General features: G+C 38.3%; 1 protein-coding gene and 1 pseudogene across 3 annotated transcripts; one reads left to right on the top strand and one right to left on the bottom strand.

The window, feature by feature from the left end:
• The first annotated feature begins 277 nt into the window (after positions 1–277).
• Positions 278–27377, top strand: FAM161A (FAM161 centrosomal protein A). Of its 3 annotated transcripts, none has more exons than XM_024552750.3 (7): positions 278–547; positions 10918–11153; positions 12427–13593; positions 13950–14117; positions 15711–15810; positions 22660–22814; positions 23294–27377. In XM_024552750.3, exons 1-7 carry the CDS (start codon positions 344–346, stop codon positions 23430–23432), a joined length of 2169 nt encoding a protein of 722 aa, XP_024408518.1. In that variant the 5' UTR covers positions 278–343; the 3' UTR covers positions 23433–27377. The 3 variants fall into 3 exon arrangements, with proteins under 3 accessions (XP_024408518.1, XP_024408519.1, XP_045045333.1); XM_045189398.2 differs by having other exon boundaries at positions 421–518; XM_024552751.3 differs by lacking the exon at positions 13950–14117.
• LOC112297993 (small ribosomal subunit protein uS8-like) lies at positions 2849–3446 on the bottom strand (annotated as a pseudogene).

Genomic DNA, 27377 nt, shown 5'->3' with positions numbered 1-27377 from the left:
TCCCACCCCCACGAGTGAATTGTTTCATTAGTATAAGGTGAGAAGTCTGAGAATAGGCAGTGAGGCAGAAGCTGGGGGAGAGGCACCTTTTTCCGCCCAACAACCCTCTAAACCAGCAGAGACTCAGCACTGACTCCCACTATACAGGAGGCACCCGCCTTGGATCTCCTGCAGCGTGTGAGGATTTGAGTGACATTTGGCCCCTCTCGGTCCCTGTAGCGTCCCTAGTTACCGGGCCCCTAGTAACCGCCCGCCCCAAGCAGGGCGCAGCAGGGTAACCTGAAGCCACACTAGCTTCCCCGCCCCGGGCCGGCGCTGGCGCTCAGGCCTCGGCGGCGTGGTGATGGCCGCCTCGCACCAAGCGGCGAAGCCGGCGGCCTACAATATCCAAATCCCGGTAAATCCCAACATCGGAGCGCGGGTAGCCCAGGATGAACGCGAGGACCTCTTAGAGTCTCTGGCGGCAGTGGTGGCGGCCTTGGAGGAGGAGGAAGAGGAAGAGAAAGAGGAAGAAGAGCGTAAGGCAGTGCGGCGGGCACCGGCGCTGGTAATATAGGGGCGGGACGTGGGCTGGGGTTGGACTCTGTTTGGCTGTGTGCAGGCTGAGCAACGGGCTGGCAAACGTGGTGCTCTGTCCAGATCCTCCCTTCCCGGTAGTTCGGCCCACCACCTTCTCTCTGCCCCCATGGAAAACACTCAATACCGAGGCATTAAAACGTCTTTTAATTTTTACCAAAGAGATTGTTGTGAAATTTTCTTAGAGAGCATTTATTTTACTATATTTAGTCCAGAGAGTGCAAAGCACAGAACCTTACTCCTTACATCTAGCATCTCTCAGAAGTAGATATTCCCTTTTCTTGTTAACTTGAGGAAGACTGATCTACCTAACCCGCAGAGGATAACCCTTACGATGTATTAGAGTTGTGTTTTGTTGTCACCTTTAGGTCTTGGTTATTAGTGCATCTTAACACAATACATGAGAGGCAATATTTAAAACCATCAAGAGTTCAGTGATAGGTCAGACAGGTATATTAAACATCCAGAGAAGCAAATTACTAAGGACCCATTATTTCCTAAAGGGCTCTTCAGGGTGTTGTGAGATAGCCTTTTCACTGATCACGTTTCAGTGTCACTTGTGTCACGAACACCTGCGCACCAAGTAGAGGGCGGAGTCTGCCATCTGCTCTATTCCCTGAAGAGATAGAAACCTTGAATTTTTACTATCAATCTGCAGATATAGTCTCCAGTTAAAGATGCTTAATACCATTTTTCCAGGCCTCTCAGATACAAAAAGAAAAAGACATTATGATCTAAGGCTAATAGAAATCACTAAATATTTTTGGAATTCTAATCTCCTTAATCTACACTAAAACTGTTAATGAGAAAAGTTGTAGGAGCATTTTTTATGGTAAGCATTTCACCAATACCCTTAAACTACTTGAGATTATCCAAAGTAAGACAGATTGAGACCCTGAACTGAACCAGGGTGAGAGTTGTAGGACCAGTTTCATTCATGATAAAGCTTCCCCTCAACACAAGTTTCAGCAGCCAACAAAGGAGCCAAAGTGATAGGGGAAGATTTGGAAGCCTAGAGTATGACTATCAAGATGTTTCCTTACCTATAAAAAAAACTAAAATAACTGTCTCTCTTTCTTGTGTCACTAGGATGTTATGAGAACCAAATGAGAGAATGTGTATCATATCTAAAGAACAGTTTGTATAAGTCAGTAGTAATAATAATAACTACTGCCAATAGGAATGTCATTTGAACAACCTGCCCAAAGATTAAAATTCTGCTTTGACTTGCTGTGCTAGAGGAGTCTGTCATTTCTATAGTTGCAGTGTGTTGTCCAGAATGCCTTGTTAAACTTCAAATTATTAGAAAGTTATTACCTTAGGAAAGATTAATTTATCTAATGAACTAGTTTCAAAGGGACAGGATTCTACTAAGAAAAAAAAAATAGGAAGCAGAGTCTTGAAGGATCCAAAAGCAAACCTGATAAACTGCCATTCACTGCCTGATAGCCCAAGGACACTGGGGTGGGGAAGAAGCACTAGAAAAGAAAGAGTGCGGGTACCAAGCTGGCTTAGTTTTCCACCTTGATTTTTAAAGGTTAATTTGGTTCAACTTTGTCATCTGTAAAATATAGTAAACTCAGATACTCTAAGCCACCACAAAATATTGATTAGAGAACCAGCTGTCACAGTAGGTCCCTGTCAGTCCTTTGCCAAAGCCTCTCTTCCCCTCACCCCACAGCACCCTCATGACTATGCTCATATGGGCACTGAAACATGTTCCTTTTTTTAAAAAAAGCATGTTCCTTGAATCCAGCTTTTTTGGAGATATCCGTTAATAGGCCTTATATAGTTGATGATGACATACGTAAAGCAATATTCTATAATCCACAACTAAAATTTCACTGACTTTCTTAATGGGATGGCCTTCCCTTTTTCAACAAATATTGAGTATTTATTAAGTGCTAGTCACTGACTCTTCAGTGGTGAATAAAGTAGACATAGCTTCCAATGTGGTGGGGAGGTTAGGTAATAAAAAATGAACAGTCAAATGACTGCAAGATGAGAAATTCTGAGAAAGAAGTGAACAGGCTATGATTTTTTTAAAAAGTAGGAGGGAACCTACTATTTGAATTACTGAACATTTAAGTTGTGCTTGATAGATGAAAAAGAGTCACCATTTGAACAGTGGGTGTGGGAAAAGCATTCCAAGAAGGGAGAACAAGCATATGCAAAGGCCTTAAGATAGGAAGATCAAGAGCTTTATGAGATTAAGAACTGGGAAAGAGGGGAAGAATGGGTGAGGGGAGGAGATGAGTTTGGAGAGGTAAACAGGGCTTAATCATTCAGGGCCTTATAGACCTAGGTAAGGTGTTGAGTATTTACTATAGAAGCATTAGGAGGTCCTTGAAGACTTTTAAGAGATCTGACACATTCCTATTTACATTTTTTTAAAAGTTTTTAAATGTATTGATTTTAGTTTTTTATTTTTGTCCATTGAGGCATTTTACTTGCACATATGTATTACATCCCTAGAAAAATAGTCCCAGGATTTTCCCTCCTGTGTGTTTTCGTCTTGCTTCTTCATGGTCCATTATGCCTGTTATCAGTACAATGAAACCAAACTGACGGAGGGAAGCAGGTTGTTTTGCCATTTTTCTAGACCTTTGAGTTGCACATCAAATCTGGGGCTGATTACTCCACACTTGTTCAACCTGCTGGTGAGGTTCACAATAATTTTCCCAGCTCTGTGGTCATCAGTAGTTTCAAATTCACCAATGTCACGATGCTTCATCATCACAGTTAGAAACTGGATGATGACTTTGGAGCATGGCCTGATAAGAACCTGGCATTTGCTTCTCTTTTCAGTATTGTGGATACTCTTGAGACCATCCGCCAAGGACACTCACGCACACCATTATGGCAGCATGGAAAGATGGCAGAAAGGAAAAAAATATTGATTTTAGAAAGAGAAAGAAACATCAGTTTGTTGTTCCACTTATTTATGCATTCATTGATTGATTCTTATATGTGCCCTGACTGGGAATGGAACCAGCAACCTTGGCATATCCAGACGATGCTGTAACTAACTGAGCTACCCAGCCAGGGCCCTATTCACATTTTTTATAAAGATTTTATTTATTTATTTTTAGAGAAGGGAAGGGAGGAAGAAAGAGAGAGAAACATCAATGTGTGGTTGCCTGTGGGATGCCCCCTACTGGGGACCTGGCCCAAACCCAGGCATGTGTCCTAGACCTGGAATTGAACCAGCAACTCTTTGGTTCGCAGGCCAGCGCTCAGTCCACTGAGCCACACAAGCCAGGGCCCTATTCATATTTTTTAAAAATGGCTCTGATGGTTTTGCAGAGAATGATTGGCAGGTTTGGCAAAGCAGAAGTAAGAGACTGGTTGGGAGACTATTGCAGTAATTCAGGAGCCATAGGTGGTAGATGGACCTAGAGACCTGGGGAGGTGACAGAACTGGACAGATTTCTCTAGAATGGGTAGGATTTACTGTTAAAGAATGAACTTGAAGGCCAAGGAAGAAGAAGAAATCAAGACTGCTCATCCCCAGGTTTCTGGTTTGACAAGCTGAATGGAAGGTAGTACCATTTACTGAACTGGGGACAACTTGGGGAGGAATGGGTATAGAGGCTGGGTAGTAATCAAGGTTTGTTTTGAACATGGTAACTTTGAGATGTCTGTGAAACTACCAAGTAGGTATGTGTAGGAAGCGATTGGGCCTATGAAACTAGTTCTGTGGCTGGAGATTTCTGTCTGGGAGTTTTCAGCACCTTTGAAACTGTGGGAATGGATAAAGTCAGTAAGGGAGAGCAGAGAAGGAAGGGGCCTTGTAAAGAACTCCACAAAACCTCATTTAACAGTCAGATAAAGAAAAAGGAGACAAAAGAGAGTAAAGACTAGCTACAGTGATGGGATTATCACAAGCATGTGGAAGTCCCCCATTCATTGGTTTTAATGATGAGGGAAAGTGTCAAATACTCCTAATAGAAGGGACATTAATCCCTGAAGCAGGAGGTAAAAGAAAAGTGGCACAAAAGCAGGCGGTTTTATAGATGGAAAGATGAGGGAACTTTTTTTTGATGCTTTCTGTTTTATTTTCAAGATTTTATTTCTTTTTAGAGAGAAGGGAGGGGAGGAAGAAAAACAGGGATAGAAACATTGATGTGTTGCCTCTCGTATACCCCCAACCAGGGACCTGGCTCACAACCCAGGCATGTACCCTGACTGGGAATTGAACCAGGGACGTTTTAGGTTTGCATGCCGGAGCCCAATCCACTGAGCCACACCAGACAGGTTTGGTTTTTGTTTTCTTAAATAAGAGTTATTATGGGCAGTTGGGGGATGGGAGCAGGGTATTATGGGGGGATGGGGGTGGGAGCAGGTAGAAGAGCAAGAGAAAGGTAAGCAGTATGGCTAGGGGAATGTGAGAGGCAGGTACCAGACAGACAAAGTAGTTATTGGAAATTGTTCAGATTTAAATTTAGTATTAATTCTCACAAGACATTCTTTTTCTTTTATTTTTAAAAATGTTTTTATTGATTTGAAAGAGAGGAAGGGGGAGTGAGAAAGAGGTAAACATTGACTTGTTCTTCAGCTTATTTATGCAATCACTGGTTGATGTGTGTGCCTTGACCAGGGATTAAACCTGCAACCTTGGAGTATTGGGATGACGCTCAAACCAACTGAACTACCTGGCCAGGGCTCATTTTATTTTTTTTAAGATTTTATTTATTTATTTTTAGAGAGAGGGGAAAGGAAGGGAGAGAAACATCCATGTGAGAGAGAAACATCTATTGGTTGCCTCTAGTACACTCCACAACTGGAGACTGAACCTGCAACCTGGGCATGTGTCCTGACCAGGAATTGAACCTGTGACCCTTTACTTTGCAGGACAATGCCCAACCAATGATCCACACAGGTCAGGGCAAACACATTCTCCTTTTAAAATGTCAAGTATTACAAATAAGGCTTTTAATGTCTCTCCCTACCAAAAGAAAGTCTGGGTCCCTCCTCCCAACCTATTGGTAGCCACTGTTTTGAAACTGATACATATTCTTCTGGGCTTTTTCCTGTCTACAGTGTATATAATATTGTAACATACAGTAACATTTTATATGTACATATAGTTCTGAAACTTGCTTTTCCCTCTTACCATTTATTAGGGGGTTTACCCATGTTAGAACATGTAGATCTGCCTTATTTCTTACAAATTCTTTTAATGCAAAAAAAAATTTTTTTGTAAAAATTCCAGAATTGCAGATGATATTAGATAGAGTATATCACATATAATAAAGCACATTCACTGGAAGGAGCCATCAGCTAAATGGGTCAAGCCAATCTAGGGAAGATTATCCCCTAATCTAGTGGCTGCGTGCACAACATTCCACAAAAAGCTGACCAATTAAAGGGAAAGAGTGCTCCTTTAGGCTCTTGAAAAATAATGTCCTTGATCTAGGTTATTTGATCCACTAAAATGTTTTCTTCCGTGTAAAGACGAAGATGAAATAGAGTTAGAATTCACTTATTAGCCATTCTTCTGTTTTAGGTAAAACACTGTAGGATCAGTTTATCTGAAAAGTTTAGGCTAGTGTTAAGAGAACTAAACAGCCGTGGTTGGTGTGGCTCAGTGGATTCAGTGCCAGCCTGTGAACGATTACCCGTCAGGGCACATGCCAGATCCCCAGTTGTGGGACGTGTGAGAGGCAACCTGTCAATGTATCTCTCACATGTTTCTCTTCCTCTCTTTCTCACTCCTTTTCCCTCTCTCTAAAAGCAAAGAAATAAAATATTTAAAGACTCCTCAAAGCAACAAAACTCTAAAAAAAAAAAGTATTAAACAGAAATGGAATGGATACTGTTAAAAGTCAGTGCATAAGTATAAATTATCACGCCTGACACATCTCTTCAGAAGCTACTTTGGTATCTTTTTTAGTTTTTTCAGAACCAAATAAACTTTACCCTTTAATGGCAAATGGTTATTATAAGGCCTTCTCTTAAGGGTGTTATAAGAGATTGTGTGGAGAATACATGGATACTTTTGTCTAAAAACAGTCCTGTGGAATATCCTCCCTGTTTCAGTTTTATTTTTTAGTAAGCCCTTTTCTTAATACTTAGTAGGATGTAGATCTTTAGAGCAGCCAGTATTTCTTAGAAGGACTGAGTCCTTTATGAGGGCATACCTCTCCTCTCAATAGAAATAATATTTTTTTAGCTGTACATTCATTCAAAAATTTATTGAGCATCTGCCATTAGTCATGCACTTTTTCCAGGCACTGGGGGCACTACCGTGAACAAAGCAGACACATCCTTGCCTTTGTGATGCTTCCTTTTTAGAAGGGGCAGGCATACAATACACAAATAAATGAAGATATGCAGAACGTCAAGTTACTGGTGAGTCCATGTGAGAAAAATAAAGCAGAAAAGGGATACTGATAATTACTGGGTGGAGAAGTTCTCATTTCCAATAGGGTAGCCCGTGAAGACCTTGCTGAGGAGATGACATTGAATAAGGGCCCTGAGGTGATTTTGCTGATTCTGTGACTATTGGGAAAACTGCAAACTGGCATCAGCCACTGCTGCAGTTCGAGGGAAGAACCACTACCAGGGTGACTCAAGCAGAAAAGTGGACAGAGAAATAACAGGAAGAAATAGGTCCCTTCTTCCTCCTCTCGCCCTGCAGTCTCCCTCTAGCCCCACTTTAGGCACAGTCGACCAGGCAGCCCCTGGCAAAGCAGAAACATGGTTTATAGAGTCCCATCCTCAGCATTCCTAGCAAAAGTATAGAAGGGTGGCAATGGAGCTGAGAGACAATAATTTAACACCTGGCATACCTACTTTACGTATTGTAAAATTGGTGTTCAAAAGTTAGTGCTCATGCCCTGGCTGGTGTGGCTTAGTGGATTGAGTGCCAGCCTGCAAACCAGGGGGTTGCTGGTTCAAGTCCCGGTCAGGGCACATGCCTATGTTGAGGGCCAGGTCCTCTCTCTAAAAATAAATAATATCTTTAAAAAAACACAAAACCCATGTAACAAAAGTTAGTGCTCATGTTGCAAGACTAAGAAATGCAGAACCTTGGCTTGAATGAGAATTTGACACCATATCTGTAATCCTTCCTCCAAGCTATAAGAATGCTCCAAACTGAAAAGTTACTTAACTTCCATCCAACCCTTTTATATTTGGAGGTTCCTAAGGGGACTGAAACCAAGTGACCTGTGAGTAGTTAGGAGCCAGTAGTGACAAAAAAGGAAAGCCACCTCCTGCTTGCCCTAACCTTCCTTTCCTAGCTTGCTTCCCAAAACTGCTAGCTGGGCGCACCTCGCTCTCCACCATGCCTCCCACCCCCACCACTTTTGTTAATGTCCTTTTCTTTGTCTGCAGTACCTTTTGCCATACTCTCTCTGAGCCTCCAGATTCTTCCATTTTTTGACTCAGCTTAAATAGCACCTCCTTCAGGAAGCCTTCTGTTTTCTTACAGACTCAAACCAAACAAAAGCTCCCTTCGTTTGAATACCCTTATTACGTGGTATTTGTATTTCTCACGACCACTTTCTGCTTCACATTAGACCTCCTCTCACTGCTCATTTAAGTATTGGTGCTCGCCAACATTCCCACCCTCAGGTTTCTGTCTTATTGTCTGCACTCTCCCCAGGCAGCCTCGTCCACAGGCAAGGCTGCACCTGCCACTTGTGTGTGTGTCAGTGGTTACCACATCTCCATCTTCAGCCCAGCCTCCTTTTCAGGTCTCCAGATATATTTACCCACCTGTTCCCTGGAAACTCAGCTGCCCTACGATCCCTTAAACTCAGTGAGTCTAAGAGAGAGATTAGTTTCCTTTTCCTACAACACTCGCCTCCCCTGTAATCACTGCATTGGTAAATGGCAGCAGCAGTGTTTAACCCAGACAGGCAGCGCTCCAAATTGACATCTTCAATTTGTTGCCCACGATACAGATTATTACTGAGCTGATGATTCAGCCTCCTTAATTTACCAAGGCAGTCTTCTTGGTGCTGCTCCCTTAATTCTACCCCTGATATCTCCAACCTGGACCTTTGCATTAGCTCATTAAATACTGCTGCTAACCATTCTTCCTTTGACTGTTTGCTACCAGAGAAATCCTTCTGAGTATTTCTGATCGTGTCACTCCTCTGCTCATACCTTTCAAGGTTTCTGTTGCCTTGGTTGGGGCTCTTGACTTGCCCTTTTCACCTTATTTCCCATCCTCCCCTGTGCTGGTATACCCTGTTCTACCCTGCCCACCCCAGACTGTTTACCTTTCTCTGAGTACACCATGCCTGTTCCCTCCTCTTGTAGCTAAAAAACCCTTCCTGCCCTTAGGAGGCCTGTGGTGTGTTTTTGGAGCTTAACACTGGGGATGTGGAATAAATCCAAGCCCTACTGCTTACTAGCTCTGTGATTGCAGGGAGGTCACCTAAATTGAGCCTCAATTTCCTTATCAAGAAAAGTACCTGCCAGTTGCATGATCGTGATGTAAGATACAATGAATGTTCTAGCACTATGCCTGGGATTTCTTTGTTTTTCACTGTGTCCCTAAACTTTTTCCTCATCTAACATCATGTCTCCATCTGGCTCACCCTTGCAAATTCTGCCTTTTCTTTTCCCCAGGTCAGAATTAGGCACTCCTTCTCTGAGCTCTTGTGGTAACTGACATTGTGATATACACAATCACTTCTCTGTCTGCCACTCAGCTGGGAGCAGCTCATGGGCAGGAATCAGGAGTTCTGTCTCATTCAAAGTCTGCTGTCTATTATTTATGTATGTGCCCGCCCCTAAACTAACTGGAAGCTTCTGGAGGGTGGAGTTTTTATTTGATTTGTATTTTTAAGCAGCTAGCTGAAGGCTGGGCGTCCCTAAGTATTTAATGAGTGAGGAAGTTAAAAAAAGTACTCATTTCCACACCTAAGAAGGTAATGATGAGAAACACATGTAAAAACAATAGAAGATATCAGAAAATTTTCTTAATTGAGTTGTAAGACAGTAGAGCAATTCTCTGAGTCATAGATTTATTGGTAATAAATTTCTGCACACCAGTTCTACTGAAGAAAACTTGTTTTCCTTCATTCATTTTCTCTAAGTTAGTCCACATAGTACAATACAGGCCTCTTGTACACTGTCTTTAGCCCATTTTTAAAAACTCCATATCTATAACTTGTATATACAAGTGGCTCTTCTGCATTTTCCCATTGAGAGAAGCTACTCAGATTTATTTCCTGGTGTCTTACCAAATTGAGTCTAAAATTTCCTAGGGCAAATATGTTTTTCATTCTGAGCATATTTCAGGTAATAGGCTAAATAAAAGACCATGGTCAGCAACCTTTTATGCATAGTATTCATAAAAACTTCAACTGTTTCTCAACTGAGAAAATTTAAAAATTTTTGTTTATGGAGAAAGTGGGATTTTTACCTCTATAGTTGCTTCAATTAAAAGAACTATGAGCCCTGACCAGTGTGACTGTGTTGTTTGGGCATCATCCCTCAAAGCAAAAGGTCTCTGGCTTGATTCCCAGTCAGGGCACACGCCTTGGTTACAGGTTTGGTTGCAGGTTCAGTCCCCATTTGGGGCATGTACGAGAGGCATCCGATCAATTTTTCTCTCTTACATCCATGTTTCTCTCCCTTTCTGTCTCCCTCCATTCCCCTCTCTCTAAAAAACAAATAAAATCTTAAAAAAAAAAAAAAGGAACTGGTATGGGGTAGGGGAGAGAACATGTCAGACTCTTCTAGGCATGACCTACATATAGAATAACTACACTTTGTGTAGCTATAATACTATACTATACCATTGTTTTCTTTTCACTCCCAAAGTCCCTGTCACCCAGGAGAGCTACTGCTCTTGTTGACCCCAGGAGCGGCTGTGCTGAAAGTACCTCCCACCCGTTTCCTGAGGTCTCCCCTGCACATCCAGTAGGGCTTCTTGATGAGCCAATGAGGCCTTTGTTTCCTCTGTTCTATTGCCCTCATTCCCCTCTTAACCTGTAGTTTCTCCCCTGGCACACCCTGTGGCCCACACTGTAGGAGCCTAGCTCCTGGAGGGTGTTGCACTGTGGTTGCTTGGTTTGCAGCAGGAGGAACTTTGTTCTTCATCTCATTTATCACTTACAACACTGAAGGAGACTCTTTCTAAAAGATAGTTTGGTTCTGCCCTATTATACTGTATAGCATTTGTTTTCTGGCAACTTGGTTTCTCTCTCTTGTTCTTAATAAAATGTCATGAGTGGAAAATGTACATAGCCCACAAGTAACTTATAATCCATTAGTGTATATACGTAGCCCACAAATAAGAAGCAGCATTGAGAATCAGTGTGAACTTTGTCTTTCAATTCCAAACACCACATAACAGGTTTTTTTCCCTCCTATCAGACTAATTTTAACACCATTTCCGGCATGAATAAACAAACATTTATAAGCTATGAGGACCCTGTGGACTTTTCTGATATTTACCACTCTAATGAAGAATATTTCAGGAAACTAGAAGAGCTGAAGGCCGCCCACATGGAAACTATGGCAAAGTTGGAGAAAATGTATCAGAATAAATTAAAGTTAAAGGAAGTTCAGCCAGTGATAATTAGGGAAGGAGCTTCTAGCACCTCTTCCAAGTAAGTTTGTACATAATGTTATTTGTAGGCTGTAAAATAAAATGTAAACTTAAAAGTGCAAAACAAAATTATTTCAGAATATTTTTTCTCAAGTATCCCTTTGTACTTTTAATTATATATGGAGGAGGGATTTTATTCAAAATGTTTAATGCCTTATTAACCTACCAGGTGGCATTTTACTTTGAGGGTCATTTGGTAGCCCTTTGGTCTTTTCTCTTGGTCCTGTCATTCATAGAACTGTAGACGTATATGCAAATATTTAGTCTGAGCCATTTTTAAATGATGAATATTAAAATTTAATTTTAAAAGCTCTATATTATGTGGATTAACATGAGCTCATTAAATATATAGTACAAAGAGTTTAGGACTAAGATGTAAATTGGATTCAAGTTTTCAAAATAGTCTTTCAAGACCTATTTCTCTTATAAGCTCGCTTGTTTTGAAACTTGAGGCAAGTTCCTTAACTCATCCAGTTGGTCTGCACTGATTATGCATCTCCCATGTGCTAGATCTTGCCTGGACACTAGGGAGTCAAAATCGAGGTGCCCTCAAGGAGCTCAAAGACTAGCTGAGAGCCAAATATTGCAATATAACATGATGTAACAGTGTTATAGAGACAGAGGAAAAAGCAGCTGATCATGTCAGGGTGTCAGTTGGGGGACACAGGCAGGAATTTTCTACTGAAGTGTCATATCTGAGTTTAGTCTTTGAGGGGGCAGGTAGCTGCAGCAAATGCAGGAAGCAAGGAGTGGCCTGGTAGGCAGCCGAAACCACATGTGTGAAGGCATGGTGGCAGAAATCATGTTGTGTGTGAGGAACTTCATGTGATTGGATATGACTTAGAATGGTGATTGGGGTAAGGAGAGGTTAAGCAGTAAAACTGGAAAGGTCAGAAGGGGCTAATATTAAAGGGCTTTATAATCTATACTTGACTTTATAACAATGACAAATCATGGAAAAGTTTGAAGAAGGCGAGTGACATGATTAGATGTATATTTTAAGATGGTGACTCTGGAAAATGTGGATAATTCAATTCAGAGGTTAGCCACAGGGAGCCTCAACTGTCTCATGTTCTTCCGTTATAAAATGAGGGCATAGGATTACATAATTTATAGGCATCTTCCAGCTCTATTCTAAATAAGAGTGATAATTTTTATAAGCCAGTTCCTATCTTCTAACTGATTATACCTTGATCTAAGAAAATATATAATTCTTAATTTTTATATTTGGTCTCATACAACTGAAAATGTAATCTAATATTCTTCTCACTTAGGTCTGTATCAGAAAAGAACTCCTATCACCCTATCTCGTTAATCACATCGCTTTCAGAACCTGATTTAGGTCATGCTTCCTCCTTGATTGTGTCTTCCTCTGAAGATGAATGGCCCAACTTAGAAAAAGAGTATCCTGAGAAAAACAGAATGATGTCCTATGCTAAGGAGCTCATCAACAACATGTGGACAAACTTTTCTGTTAAAGAGTACATTCAGTATAAAGATGATGACTTCCCAGCAGTTGAAAAAACAAAGAAAAAACCAAAAGAGTGGGTGCCAAAGATTACAGTACCTGAGCCTTTTCAAATGATGATTAGAGAACAGAAAAAAAAAGAAGAGAATTTGAAATCTAAATCAGATATTGAAATGGTACACGAACTACTCAAAAAACAGGAAGAAGATGCAGAGTGTAAGAAAAAATTCCGAGCCAACCCAGTTCCAGCATTTGTCTTTCTACCCCTTTATCATGATATAGTCAAAAAAAATGAAGAACGGAGGAGGACGATGAAGGAGAAAAACAAAGAAGCTCTTTTGGCTTCACAAAAGCCATTTAAGTTTATTGCAAGGGAGGAACAGAAACAAGCAATCCGGGAAAAGCAGCTGAGAGACATTTTTAAGTCTAAAAAAACAAATCGATTTAAAGCCAGACCTATACCTCAATCTACTTATGGTTCAACTACCAATGACAGGGTAAAAGGAGATGAGCTCTATAGAAACATTAAGACACAGCCGAGAGCCCAAGAACTTTTACTGAATTCATCCCCTCTCCCTTGTAGATCAGCTCACAGAAGTTGTGCTGCAAGGAAGCCCAAGTGTCCTGAACAGGCTGAGAAGTTGAAGTGTAAATACAAAGCTAGGACCCAGACTGCTGATTTTGGAGAACTTCTTGAGAGAAATCAAAAACATCTCTCAGAACAGAAATGCCCAAAACTCCTAACAGTCTGCAAACCATCTGATCTTCCTGCAGCCTCACATGCATCCACTAAAAGAGAGAAAATTTTGGCAGATCTTGAAGCAGATGATGAAAACTTAAAAGAAACACATTGGCCGTATGTGTCTCTCAGGCACAAATCACCAGTAAGGAGTCCAAATGCAAAGCCTATGCCTTCTAACTGCAACCCTCCAATGCCCACAGTATCTTCCAGGGGGAGAGAACAAGCCATAAGGTAAATATAACTAGTATACAGTACTCAGTGACTTATGGTTCCTAACATAGTGTCTGCAGCACTATTGATTTTATGTTGGTGAATTTGAAAATATGAAGAAATTATTATATCTGGTAATATATTTTACTCTGTAATATAGAACATTTTGCTAGAAGGAGTGCTAAAAATGTATTTTCCATTTTATGAATCCATGGGGATAGAAAAGGTTATAGTCATTCTATTGATTTCCAATTTTACAAGTTAGATCCTTCTCAAAAGGTTGCCTTTTTCAACCTTTGATTTATCCTGTGTTAAATCTTTGCTAGCAACATTCTCATTGGCTTAAAGTGAATTAAGCCTTAGTTTGTTGCCCTCAGGAGATCGCTTGAGGAAAAGAAAATGTTGGAAGAAGAGAGAAATCGGATCCTAACTAAGCAGAAGCAAAGAATGAAAGAATTGCAGAAACTCCTGACAACCCGGGCTAAGGCTTATGACTCACATCAAAGTTTAGCTCAAATATCTAAATCCAGAATAAAATCTTTCAGGTATCATGACAAAAATCCTGAACCTCCAGACCACTGGTTTTCAAACTTTCTTTTTTTTAATCAATAACTACCAATATATGAACAGTTTAAGAAGAGTATTAGTATTTTAGATTCTGGATTCAAGTTACTAATATTTATTACACTCACACACTCACATTCACTCACCTCATGGTGAGAACCAACATGTATACTCAACTGATGGTGAGCACTGTGAAGTCGTGTTGATGAACAGAAATGTTTTATATTGTGGCCATAGTTAACATAATCTTATGTCAGCATTTCATCTTTTTCTTGATATTAGTTTTGATTGCACAGTACAATATTGAGAAAAATCTTGATTCACACAGATAAATCTTTTTTTTAACAGCTTGCCATGTAATCTCAGAATATTTAATAAACAGATATGTCAAAGAGCTTAGTTCTAAGGAACAAAGGAAATTTGGTAGCACAAATTAACACATTGGTGTTAATTAACATCAATTATAAGAAGTGTCAATTAACATGTGTTAATGTTTAGAGGTATGTGTTGCATTTTGTCACGATTTTAATATAAATAGATAAAAATATTCACAGAACACTGGAATTCTGCAGAACAAAGTTTGAAAATCAGTGTTCCAGAGGAACATTTTTATGTTACAAATAGACATAAAAATGTTCATGTTTAAGTAGGAAAATAACTTCCCCAAAGCTGGGTAAGTAATATGATCTATTAATTTTTAATCTGATCTATAAATAACCCCCCAAATCTATATTTCCTTTTAATTATAAGTATTTCTTTTAAAATGTGTATTATATATAATTATATTCCTTTATAATATATGTTATGTACATATTCCTTATAATGTCTGTCAATGTAAATCATTGATAGGAGCTTAATTTGATGAACTTGAGCAAAAAATTCCTTAGAAATATAGTATTCATCCTTAGAAAGTAAACTATTTTTCATAATACCAACTTGTATATAATTAAGCATAATTATCATTTTATAGTATAATTATTTTCTCTAATCCATGAAATCTTATCTTGGTAGAGTTAGTGTATTTTCCATAGAGAAAATAGCATAGTTTAATTCATTATAAGATCTTGCCCAAATAATAAGTACACTTACTGTGAATTTATGTATTTTGATTTCTATTCCTCTATATCATAATCCCATACTTCCCATTTCTCCCTTGACCTGTTCCCATTTAATTAATTTTGTCTCCAACCTATAGCAAATTTCATTTAAGGGAATAAAGAGCAAGGTCTTGTTTTTGGAAGAAATTCCTTAAAGAGAAGATACCTACGCACTTATATATGAGATAAAAAGGCATTCATTAATCTTTTCAGGCCAGTTTGAAGCCCCTTAATACATTCTGTCTTGAACATTTCAGAACCTTCAGAGTACAAAGACCGCTCCGAGGATGGAGAATGTATGCTCTCAGAACCTAGACTTTTTACTGTGTTCCATAAAAATGTACCAGTCTAGAAAAGGAATGGTGGTAAATTGTAAATTATCTCATAGCTTAATTTCTGATTTGTCATCTAAGCTAAATGTTATATATGCAAGTTCTTATTTCTTTTTAAAATTTCATTCCTTTTATTTGATTTTAGAAAGAGTGAAAAGGAAAGGATGAGAGAATACCGACAAGAACTAGAAGAAAGAAAAGAAAAATTAAAGAACAGGCCGTTACTATTCGAAAGAGTTGCTCAGGTTGTGTTTGTTGGAATTTAAAAGCTACTGTCAGTTGTTGTTAACATCTCCAGCTCTAATTTACAGTCCATTTTTCTTAGTGCTATATAATGTATTAAGACATATTGTTTCTGTGACAGCTTCATCAAATTAGTCAAATAAGTAATTTTTCCAAAATCTGAGCATGGAATCTTGTTGGTGAGGCACATAAGCTTGATAAAAAACAAAACAAACAAACAAAAACATGCTGCTAATCTAATCATTTGCAAAATAATAGTTTCACAACCTGTTTTTAATGGCTGGTCTTTTTTCAGTACCATCTTGGCTAGATATTAAGTTAAGGCTTCATGATATGGTTTGGAGGTCTTTCAAGAATTAAAAAATGAAACAAAATGGCTAATTGAATCATATTTATTTCTGCAAGTTTTTTTTTTAATTGAGATGTAACTGTCATGCAGTGCTGGATAAGTTTAAGGTATACGCATGATGACTTGACATACATAGACTGCAAAATGATTACCATAGCAAGCTTAGTTAAGATCCATCACCTCATATATTTACCAAGAATTTTTTTTCCTTATGATGAGAACTTTTAGGATGTACTCTTAGCAACTTTCAAACGTCCCATACATAGTTATCATGTTCTCCATTACATCCCCAGTAATTATTTATTTTATAACTAGAAGTTTGTACCTTTTAACCACCTTCATCCAGGTCCTCCTGGATGATCTCCTTTTTTTAAAAAATCTGATCTCCTTTCTTTTTAAATAATATTTTTTGGATTTTTACCCAAGGATATGTTTTTTTTTTTAACTGATTTTAGAGAGAGAAGAAGGGCAAGAGAGGGAAGCATCGATGTGAAAGAAACGTTGATCGGTTTCCTCCCATATGTTCCCTGACTGGGGATAGAACCTGCAACCTTTGGGTGCATGGGACAATACTCTAACCAACTGAACCACCCAGCCAGGGTTATGATCTCCTTTTTCATGAGTTTTTTTTTAGAATCCACATACAAGTGAGATCATAGAGTATTTGTCTTTCTGTCTGACTTACTGCACTTAGTATAATACCTTCAAAGTCCACCCATTTTGTTGCAGATGGCAGAATTTTTTTGTTTTTATGGAGGAATATTATTCCATTGTGTGTATATACCACATTCTCTTTATCCCTTCATCTTTCAGTGTACTCTTAGGTTGTTTTCTTTCTTGGTTATTGTCAATAATGCTGCAGTGAAAGTGGGGTGCAGATATCTCTTCAAGATAGTGATTTTGTTTTCTTCAGATATATACCCAGAAGTCAAATTGCTGGATCATATAGTTCTATTTTTAAGTTTTTGAGGACCCTCCACACTATTTACTATAGTGGATGTACTAATTTACATTTCTACCAACAGTTCACAAGGGTTCTGTTTTCCCCACATCCTCACCAGCATTTATCTCTTGTCTTTTCGATAATAGCCATTTTAACCAGTGTAACCTATCTCATTGTGAGGCATCACCTAATGATTTACATTCCCAATTATTAGTCATGTTGAACACCTTTCCATGTACCTGTTGGCTATTTGAATAATTTTGGGAAAATGTCTATTCAGTCTTTTACCAGCTTTTAAGTTGGATTATTTGTTTTTTTGCTATTGACCTGTATGAATACTTTATATATTTTGGATATTAACCACTTATCAGATATATGATTTGCAAATATTTTTTCTCATTCAGTTGGTTGTCTTTTCATTTTGTTGATCAGTTTTTTTTAAGTAAGTCTCTAATTTTCAACCTTACCAACAATTATTCAAAGGATTTGATTTTTATGGGAAACACTAAATTTGCACTCAGTTTTACAATCTTTTCCTTACGAGAGATTTGTCGATTTCAGATCATCTTCTCCTTAGTACCTAATAGGGAGAGGTTCCGGTAGGTGACATAGTTTAACGATAGACAGAATCACTGGAGGTTGTAGGTGCTGTATTGTGAATTTCAGGCTGTTACATTTGGAGCTTTCTGCCAGCATGTACCTGGGACAGATGTCTTTGTAAGACTGTCCTTGTCAATGACTCATTGAGGACTAGGGACATATATTATGGGTGAATCTACATACTATAATTTCTCAAAGTTATGGAACCCCTTACTTACTGATTTGGATATAATTTTATGTAGTGCTTGTCATTAAGGGGTGGGTTTCTTTTAATATCTCAGTTTCAACTTTAGGGGGAAAAATCATAAGCTGTTTTACATTACTCAGCATAAAGTGATTGACTTTGGCTCAAAACAGTTATCTGCAGCTCCGAACTGCAGGTTTTCATGTCCTCTTATCTGGTGGATGTATCAATCTAGAATTCCCACTGGCATTTTACATTCATTTTGCCCCAAACTAGATCCTTCTCTTTGACTTCCTGTTTTGGTTGGGCCACTATTTAGATAACTGGGAACCAGTTTTCTTCCCCATTCAGTTGTCACCAAGAGCACTGACAAATTTTATTCTTAAATAATTTTTGGATCTGACTTTTCTCCACTACTGATAGAGAAATGCTAGGTAAAACCTCTGTTACTTCCTAGCTGAGTTAAAATAGTGATTTCACTGGCTTTCCTGTCCTATCCTTTGCAAAGCTACCCATTATATCTTTTTGTTGCCATTCCCATTCCCTTGCAAAAATGTTTACCCTGGGTAGGTGGTTACTAACCCGTGATAACAGTGGCAATCCTGACTTCACAGAACCATTCGTTCTCATTTTATTTTATTTTTTTAAGATTTTATTTATTTATCTTAGAGAGGGGAAGGGAAGGAGAGAAATATCAATGTGTGGTTGCCTCTCGCATGCCCCCTACTGGGGACCTGACCCACAACCCAGGCATGTGCCCTGACTGGGAATCGAACCTGCAACCCTTTGCTTCGCAGTCCAGCACTCAATCCACTGAGCCACACTCTTCTCATTTTCAATTAATGGTACCAAGAGGTCATGTCATTGACTTGTCCAAAAAATACTTCAAGGTTGTTATTCCTATTGTATATTGCAGAGGAAGAAACTTAAGTTCAAAGAAGGTAAGTAATTTGTAAGATTTATAGTTATTAAGTAATGGAACTAGGATTGGAACCCAAGTCATTCTGCTTCCAAACACAACTGAGCTGTCCTTCTTTCTCCTAGAGGATAATTCCACGAATCTTAACGTGATATACAAAGTCCTCTATGATCTGATTCCTGTTATACTCTTTAGTTCATCTACCACTGTGTTTCCCACAAGCCGCACTACATACACCCTTTACTCTCAGGTCATACCAAACTGCTAGTTTCAAACTTGAAATCTTTATTCATGCTGTTTCACTCATAGAGCTTCTTCCTCTCTTTCCTCCTACTCTTTCAAGTCTTAGTGTAAAATCACTTCTTGCATTGTTTCCCCTCCTTGGGTTGGGTGCCCTTTCTTCTGTGTTCCTTTATTACCCTTTGCATACCTCTCTTTTAGCTCCTACCATGCTGTATGGAAATTGTCTTAATAATCTCTCTTTTCTTCCAGCTAGTTACTTTTAATGTTTTTTTTTAATCCTCACCCAAGGACATTTTTTTTTTCATTGCTTTTGGAGAGGGAGGTATTGAGAGAAGGAGAGAGGGAGAGACATCGATTTGAGACAACATCAATCAGTTGCCTTCTTGTACTTGCCCCAGCCAGGCATCGAACCCACAGCCTGGGCATGTGCCCAGACTGGGAATTGCACAGCACTTCAGCACAGCGCTCCAACCCACTGGGCCATACCAGCCAGGGCCCAGCTAGTTACTTTTTTTTTTTTTAGAGAGAGAGGGGAAGGGAGGGAGAAAGCGGGGGAGTAAAACATCAATGTGTGGTTGCTTCTAGCGCAGCCCCTACTGGGGACCCTGGCCCGCAACCCAGGCATGTGACCTGACTGGGAGTTGAACCAGTGACACTTTGGTTTATGGGGCCGTGCTCAATCCACTGAGCTACACCAGCCAGGGGCCCCAGCTAGTTACTTTTAAAGGTGATGATCAGATCTTTATATTCCCAGCACCTAGGATAATATCTGGCACAGGAGAGACATTAATAAACATTTTTGAGCCAAAACTGAATCGTTGTGATCAAATTAGCCAGATAATGAACTGTCAGTTTCTTTCTGGGACTAGCCCGGGCTGACGATGCTACCCTGACACATTAGTGATGAGTCAGCATTAACAAGCAGTTTGCCATGCTGTGAACTCCCACTGTTTCTAAGCACTGGAGAAAATGTGGCAAAACAAGAGGCACGAATGAAATTAAACCCATAAAGAAATTTTAAATAGGTAAGTTTTATAGCTGATATTTCTTCTACCACCTTTGGCCCTCACATATGCTGTTCCCTTTGCCCAAAATACTTTTCCTATATACCACCCATATGCCATGAGGGCTTGTCAAAAAAATAAGTATTATGTAATTATTAAATAAATGAAAGATTTACTATAAATTAACAGTTATAAAAATGTAAGTATTTTTTCCCTTCAATTTACAGTGCTGATAGGAGACGAGCTTTTATCACTTGTTTTGGTTTCCTGAAGAAACAAAAGCTTTTTTTTTTTTTTTTTACAGTGTGTTTGATTGTACAACAAATAATCATGGAGTTATTTTAACTGTTCCTTTTATCTCATAGTCTTTATAATTCTTTTGCATGGTGAAATGCAAGGGGGGAATGTTTGTTCCAATTAGGAACAATTACACACTATTCACCTGGATGTAAAATATTAAAAGGCAATTAACTCTGTATACTGAACCACTGGCAGTGACCACCATTGCTTTGGTTTTGTTAACAGGAATCAGTACATTTTTCTTGCATTCTATTTTGCTGGGACTACTGGTGCTAATTAAGAACTGTTATGTAATAAAGTCACTAAAACTTCATGTATTACCCATTCGTAAGTCTTCATTGTGGTCTCGCTGCTGTTGAGTTACCCCCTGACAGAGTAAGCCTGTGATCCAGCACACTGCAGCCATGCTGTCCTGTTTCTTGGAAATTACAGGGTTTATTGACTGAGTAGATGTTAAATCGGATTTTAAACCAAATTCAGGTGAAGGTTTACGCCTATAACTTTGATTAGTATTTTAATCTTTTATATTTAATTAGCTTAAATCAAAATATATTATTATTAATGCATTCAGAGTTAAGTTGGGTGTTTCTTTATTCCGCTTCACAGTCTTTGGGGCATAGTTCTCATCTTACTTTGCCATGCCTTCCAGTTCCCTCAAGGCTTGTCTGTTGGCGTTCATAGCCTCTGGATGCTTTTTCACTTTCTTTTCTAAAAAGTGTTGTTATTCACAGTGGGTGCATTTTAGCAGCAGTTAAAAGTGCTTGGGTTTTGTTCTGTTTTTTTAGTTTTCCAGAGTGTCAGAAAATGCACTGTTGATAGTTTTACCCATTGTGATCACTCTGCTCTTTTGATTTCTCCCACGGAACACAAGACTCCATGATCCCTCATTACACTGGAGTGCCGGGACTGGGCACATGTCTGACAACTGCATTGCTGAAATTAGGCTTTGGGCTACCTTCAAACTCCAGGATGACTACTGCCACTTAGATAAAAGCGTCATGGTGCTTGACCTAGGAAAGAATCAAGAGACTTGGTTTTACCACTTACCATTCTTGTGACCTTAAGCAAACCACTTAACTTCAGTGGAGTTGCTGGGAGCATCTTGGTTTCCTTATTTGTTAAATTTGGGGGTGAGACTGGGTATTCTCCCATACCCTTTCCAGTATGGGATGCCACTGGAACTGGGCCATTCCTAGTCACTTTGCTTTAGTTACAGGTCCAGATGGCAATTCTTGGTCCAATACTAGTTCATATCCACCCGTAGCTAAAAGTGAACTAACGCCAAGGCACTAGTGTGAACCCCAGTCATCTTGAGGCTCTGTAAAGCCTGTGGCCTCAGGAACTGTGACAACGTCCGACTTACTTCAGATATGAGAGGGTCATCATAAGTTCCACAGGTCCCAAAGCCAGGAAATAATGTTCTGGAGATGTGAACCCAGTTCTAAATTCATGTTCTTTTTGTTGTAACCATTGCTTCCTCCATAAAGTAAAGGCAACAACTGATGATTTTATTATCTTTGATGGAATAGAGATATTATTTTTAAAAAGGAGATATTACAGTAGGCACATAAAATAAAAGAACTCCCTGACAACTATCATATGAACTTATTTCCTTACTGATTTTTCCAGATATCTGTAAGACCGTTATAAAAGTGTATAAAAACAGGTATAGTGTAAAGAATAATTGTAGATTAAAACTCATGCGGCAAAAAAAAAAAAAAAAAAAAAAACCCTCATGTGGCCACCAGCCAGGTTACAAATAGCATTGCCACCACCCCAGGCCTGTGTGCCCCTCCCTCTCCCTTAGAGGTAACCATCATTCTAACCTCTGAGGCATTTCCTTGTTTGCCTTTGCAATTTTACCACCTATGATATATCCCTAAATTATGTGGTTTATTTTTGCCTGTTTGGGGTTTTTTTGTAAATGAAATGAATACACACATTCTTTTGTATTTTGCTGCTTTTGCTCAGTACTATGTGAGATCCATCCAAGTTATGGTGTATAGCTAGAGTTCATTCATTTTCATTGCTTTATTTTACTCTATTGTATGAATAGACTACAATTTATCCATTCTATTGTTGATATATATTTGGGTTGTTACAAACAGTACTATTCTGGACATTTTTGTATTTGTCTCCAGGTCACATATAGGCATTTCTCTGGGTATGTACATAGGAGTGGAATTGCTGATCGGAGGGTATGCATATTTTCAACCAACTGTGATTATTGAATTTAATTTTAACCCATACATTTTAATGGAAATTTGAAGTCTTTTGTTCTCATCTAAAAAGGTTTATCTTTCCTATAGAAAAATGCAAGAATGGCAGCAGAAAAGCATTATTCTAACACCTTAAAAGCACTAGGAATATCTGATGAGTTTGTTTCAAAGAAAGGCCAAAGTGGAAAAATATTTGAGCCCTTCAGCAATCAAGAGATGAAAAGTTTCACTGAAGATAAAGAAAGGTAACATATATAAGATGTCTGAATGGTATATGTCTGCAAAAATTTATACCTGCAGGAAGGCAAAAATTCTGTTCTATGATATTAATAATTTTAAAAGGTTTTTGTTACCTAATGAAACACATGTGAACTGTTATAAAACATACTGACATTTTAATATGTTTGACACATTCAACATATTACCCAATGATGAAATATCTTGTGTTTAAGGCAGAATAATTTAAGCTTCTGACTGGAATAAATAATGAAAATAATAACATGCTTTCAAATGAAGTTTAAAGAGTCAACCAAGTTTTGAAATAAATTAGTTCTCAGAGAAATACTTTCACAATTGGTACTTTTATAAGAGTTTTCTTGATAAATTGGAGCTCATACACTTGAGGAAGACTGACTTCACGATGACATACATTGATGAAAAGGGTTTGTTAACCTTTAAACCAAATCGTTTTTCCTTTGAAAGATTGATAAATGTCTTCCTTTAGCTTTAATGAAGAAGAAAATGTAGAAGAAAGAGAAGATGGGGAAGAAAATTATTTTACTGAAACCAACAGCCAGGATTCTTGCATGGAAAAAGATGAAGCCAATGAAGAGAGTGGAGAAAAGAAATCTGTTGAAGAATAAAACAATCAGCAGGGCCTCCTCTCTGTGCCTGTGCTGTGGTTTGCAGCACCCGGTGGTAGCAGCCTTGCTTCTGTTAGGATCATGGGACCCCATGGATGGGACCCCCTCTGATGTGTGCAGGGCTCTTGAGCAAAGTCCAAATCCAGCTGATTGGTCATTTGGTCAGAGTAAGGCTTTGCCTATTCAGTTTTTTAAATTGCTACATGTGGTCGGTTTGCAACTTTGAGGTTACTTGTATTTTTTAAAAGGGTTTGAGAATCACAGCTGTCACAAACAGATTCGTCACAAAAATATACATCACGTCATTATTTTTTGCTAGAAAAAATGGCTTAACATTGAGGGCAGAGAGGAAGTATGGGTCTTTGGTGATATGTTTGAAAAAAATTTTCTGGAAAGTGTGAATCAAATATTTGAAAATTATACTATTTTCCCATTCCTTTTCTCTGCAACACATCTCACAAAATAAATCCTCAAACTTGTTTTACTAGTTAAGTTTCTTATCTGAGCCATTTTTATAAAGCAATAAAATGTAGAAAAAAAAGATACTTGCAAATTTACATTTACTTCTGCACTGAATAGTTTACTATTAAATAATCTACACTATCATCACTTTTTATCTCTAGTTTTATTCCAAATTATTTTTGATGTATCAATTATTAGAAAAGTTTTTATACTCATTTTTTAAACTGTGTATTATGACAGATGGAAATAATTATAGCATCTGAATTAATAAATATCAACCCTGTTTTAAATGTGATGAAATTGTGCATAATAACTTGTCCATGGCAAATTGCCAAAGTAATTCAGACTTACTTCTTTACTACGAGACCCAGTGCTGTTCACCTTTTTACATATTATTGCAGACATGCTTTGTCTTTCTGTGCATGATGTTAATTTGATTTTATGAGTCTATCATTTTTTCTCTTTAAGCAAATTTTATAAGAATTCAAATGAGTCATAAAGATGTGACAGGGTGAGACATTTTGTTTTATAAAAACAATCAACTTCCTTTAAAGAGCATGAACTAATAAAGGTGTGTATAATAGCAGTGTTTCCCAACTGGGAGTTTATGCTTTAAATGAATAAGGTGACTTTTCCAATCAGGGGCAAATGTTTACTTGTAATTCCTTTACTATAGTTGGTGTTAAACCATTTGTCACTATCCTTAGATTGTAAACTCCTTGAGAGTTGGCACCACTTTAAAATTCATCTTTGTATTCCTTTAATATTTTGCCTAGGACTGTGTATGTGGGATGTACTTAATAAAGGTTTGGATGAGCAGGTAGATTATTATGGTTTTAAATTATACTTATAATTACTTCATAACGAGTACACGTGGAATTAAAAACATTTCCTTTCCCCCTGTCTGATGTAGCTCAGTGGATTGAGCGTGGGCCTGTGAACTAAAGGGTCATCAGTTCAACTCCCAGTCAGGGCACATGCCTGGGTTTCAGGCCAGGTTCCCAGTAGGGGGCATGCAAGAGGCAACCACACATTGATGTTTCTGCCTCTCTCTTTCTCCTTCCCTTTCCCTCTCTCTTAAAAAATAAATTCCTTTCCAATTTATTGAGAACTTGTGAAACACAATCCACAGATTGTAATATTTTAAATGTGACCTGCTTTCAAGGATTTGCTCCTCATTCTGCCCATTCTCAGTTTTTTTGGGGGGAGTTATAGGACTTGCTTTTAGGAACAATCTTCAGTTTTCTTTTCTTTAAAAATGGGAATAGTATCTTTCTTGGATAGCTGTAGGATAGGAAGGATTAGGTGTATGAAAAACCACTTTGCAAACTAAGCTTTTCAAATGGCAGTGTCAGAAGACAGAATATTCCTGCAGGAATTTTAACTTTAAACACGTTATTAAAATGAGATACAAAGTGATTTGAATATTATTTTGTTAGAGATAATGTATGAATCACTTTTGGAAGACAGTGATCTGGTAAACACAGAGCCAAACTTGGAAGACACTGGCAGTTCCAAGTCATCTATGCAAAATCACCATTTTTTTAAGAAAGTCATCAAGTTGACAACTGAAAGATTTCTTTAGTGTATGTGACATTACACAGTAAGAGGAGATAAAAATTGAAAAAAGAATAAAATGTGGTATATAACTGCCAAAAGTCAAAGAATAATATGCATGCTTATCTCTAACTCTGAAAACATGGTAATGTAAAAAAATGGTAATAGAATTTGCCTCTGGGACAGAGTCTGGGAGTAGGCAGTGGAAAACTTAGTTTTTTATTTTGTTTTTTCTCTTTCAACGTGTGTATTAAAGAAAAATACAAATGAGGCTTTAGCCTTGTTTGGAAGCTACTTTCTACTCATGGATTTATAGTATCCTGATAGCAAGAAAAGAGAAAAATAGTTATATCTTTTCTTGATACTAAAAAAAATACGTATTCATTTTATACATTTTATTTGAATAAGGATCCAAACATTGCAGTTGGTTAACAAATCTAAGTTTCTTTTTGTCTTTTTGTTCCATGCAATATTGTTGTTCAAGGGACTGATATTTTGTCATGTGTATCCCACTCTGAATTTTGTCATTTTATGTGTTCCTCTGTTCTCCATGTTTCCTATATATTAGCAGTTAGATCTAGGCCTGATCAGATTGAAATATGATGTTTTTAGCAAGAATACTTCATAGGTCATGGTGTGCATTTCCATTAAGAAGTATATGATGTTTAATGATCTTTTGTGTGGTTATCCACCATTGATGATCATTGCTACAATTCCTTATTCCAATGTCTCTCCACTCATTTTAGAACTTGCCAAAGACCCCAAAGCCTTAGATGTTACAAAAAGGAAAAAATGAGGAGTAGGGGAATTGAATAGAAATGGTGAAAAGGTACAATTTCCAGCCCTGGCCAGGTGGCTCAGTTGGTTGGAGCATTGTCCTATGCACCAAAAGGTTGCATGTTCGATTCCTGGTAAGGGCACATACCTAGGTTGCAGATTCTATCCCCAGTTGGGGTGTACAGTGGAGGCAGCCAATTGATGTTTCTCTCTCACATCAATTTAACGTATCTCTCACTCGCTTGCTCTCTCTCTCTGCAAAAAAACAAACAAAAAACCTCACTAAAAACATGTCCTCAGTGAGGATTTTTAAAAAACTAAATATGTGAACAAAAAGTACTTTAATAAACACCTCACATGCTGTCTTTTTTTCTCATTCTAATTTCTTTCCTTATTCTTTATTTTCCTCAAGTTGCGGTTCTAAGAGTTTCATTTCAAGTACTAACTTGCTTTGCTTAATTTTAGTCCTCTGGGCTTCTGTTACCTCATTAGCTTGAGTGCTTTTCGGAAGGCGGTTTAATACTCTCCTGGAAGAACACACCACTGTCATTTTGTACAGCTTACAAAAGAATGTGAAAATCATCTTAGAGATTCTTTTTTTTTTTAAGATTTATTTATTTATTTTTAGAGAGAGGGGAAGGGTGGGAGAAAGAGATGGAGAGAAACATCATTGTATGGTTGCCTCTTGCACGCCCCCTACTGGGGACCCAGCCCACAACCCAGGCATGTGCCCTGACTGGGAATCGAACCGGCAACCGTTTGGTTCGCAGGCCAGTGCTCAATCCACTGAGCCACACCAACCAGGGCCCTTTATCCATTTTTTAACTGGATTGTTTGTTTTTTCGTGTTGAGTTGTATAAGTTCTTTATAAATTTTAAATTAATCCCTTTTCAGGTGTACCATTGGTGAATATATTCTTTCCTTGCCCAGGGAGACATATCAGAAAAGAATATTGCTATGAAAAATGTCCAAAATTTTACTGGCTATGTTTTCTTCTACATTTTGTATGGTTTCAAGTCCAAAATTTAAGTCTTTAAAATATTTTGAGTTTATTCTTGTGTATGGTATAAGAAGGTGATCTAGTTTCATTTTTTTCATGTATCTGTCCAATTTTCCCAGCACCATTTATTGAATAGACTGTTTACCCCA

Source organism: Desmodus rotundus, chromosome 5, assembly GCF_022682495.2.
Source record: "Desmodus rotundus isolate HL8 chromosome 5, HLdesRot8A.1, whole genome shotgun sequence".
NCBI lineage: Eukaryota > Metazoa > Chordata > Mammalia > Chiroptera > Phyllostomidae > Desmodus > Desmodus rotundus.
This window is presented reverse-complemented; position numbering and strand designations above follow the sequence as displayed.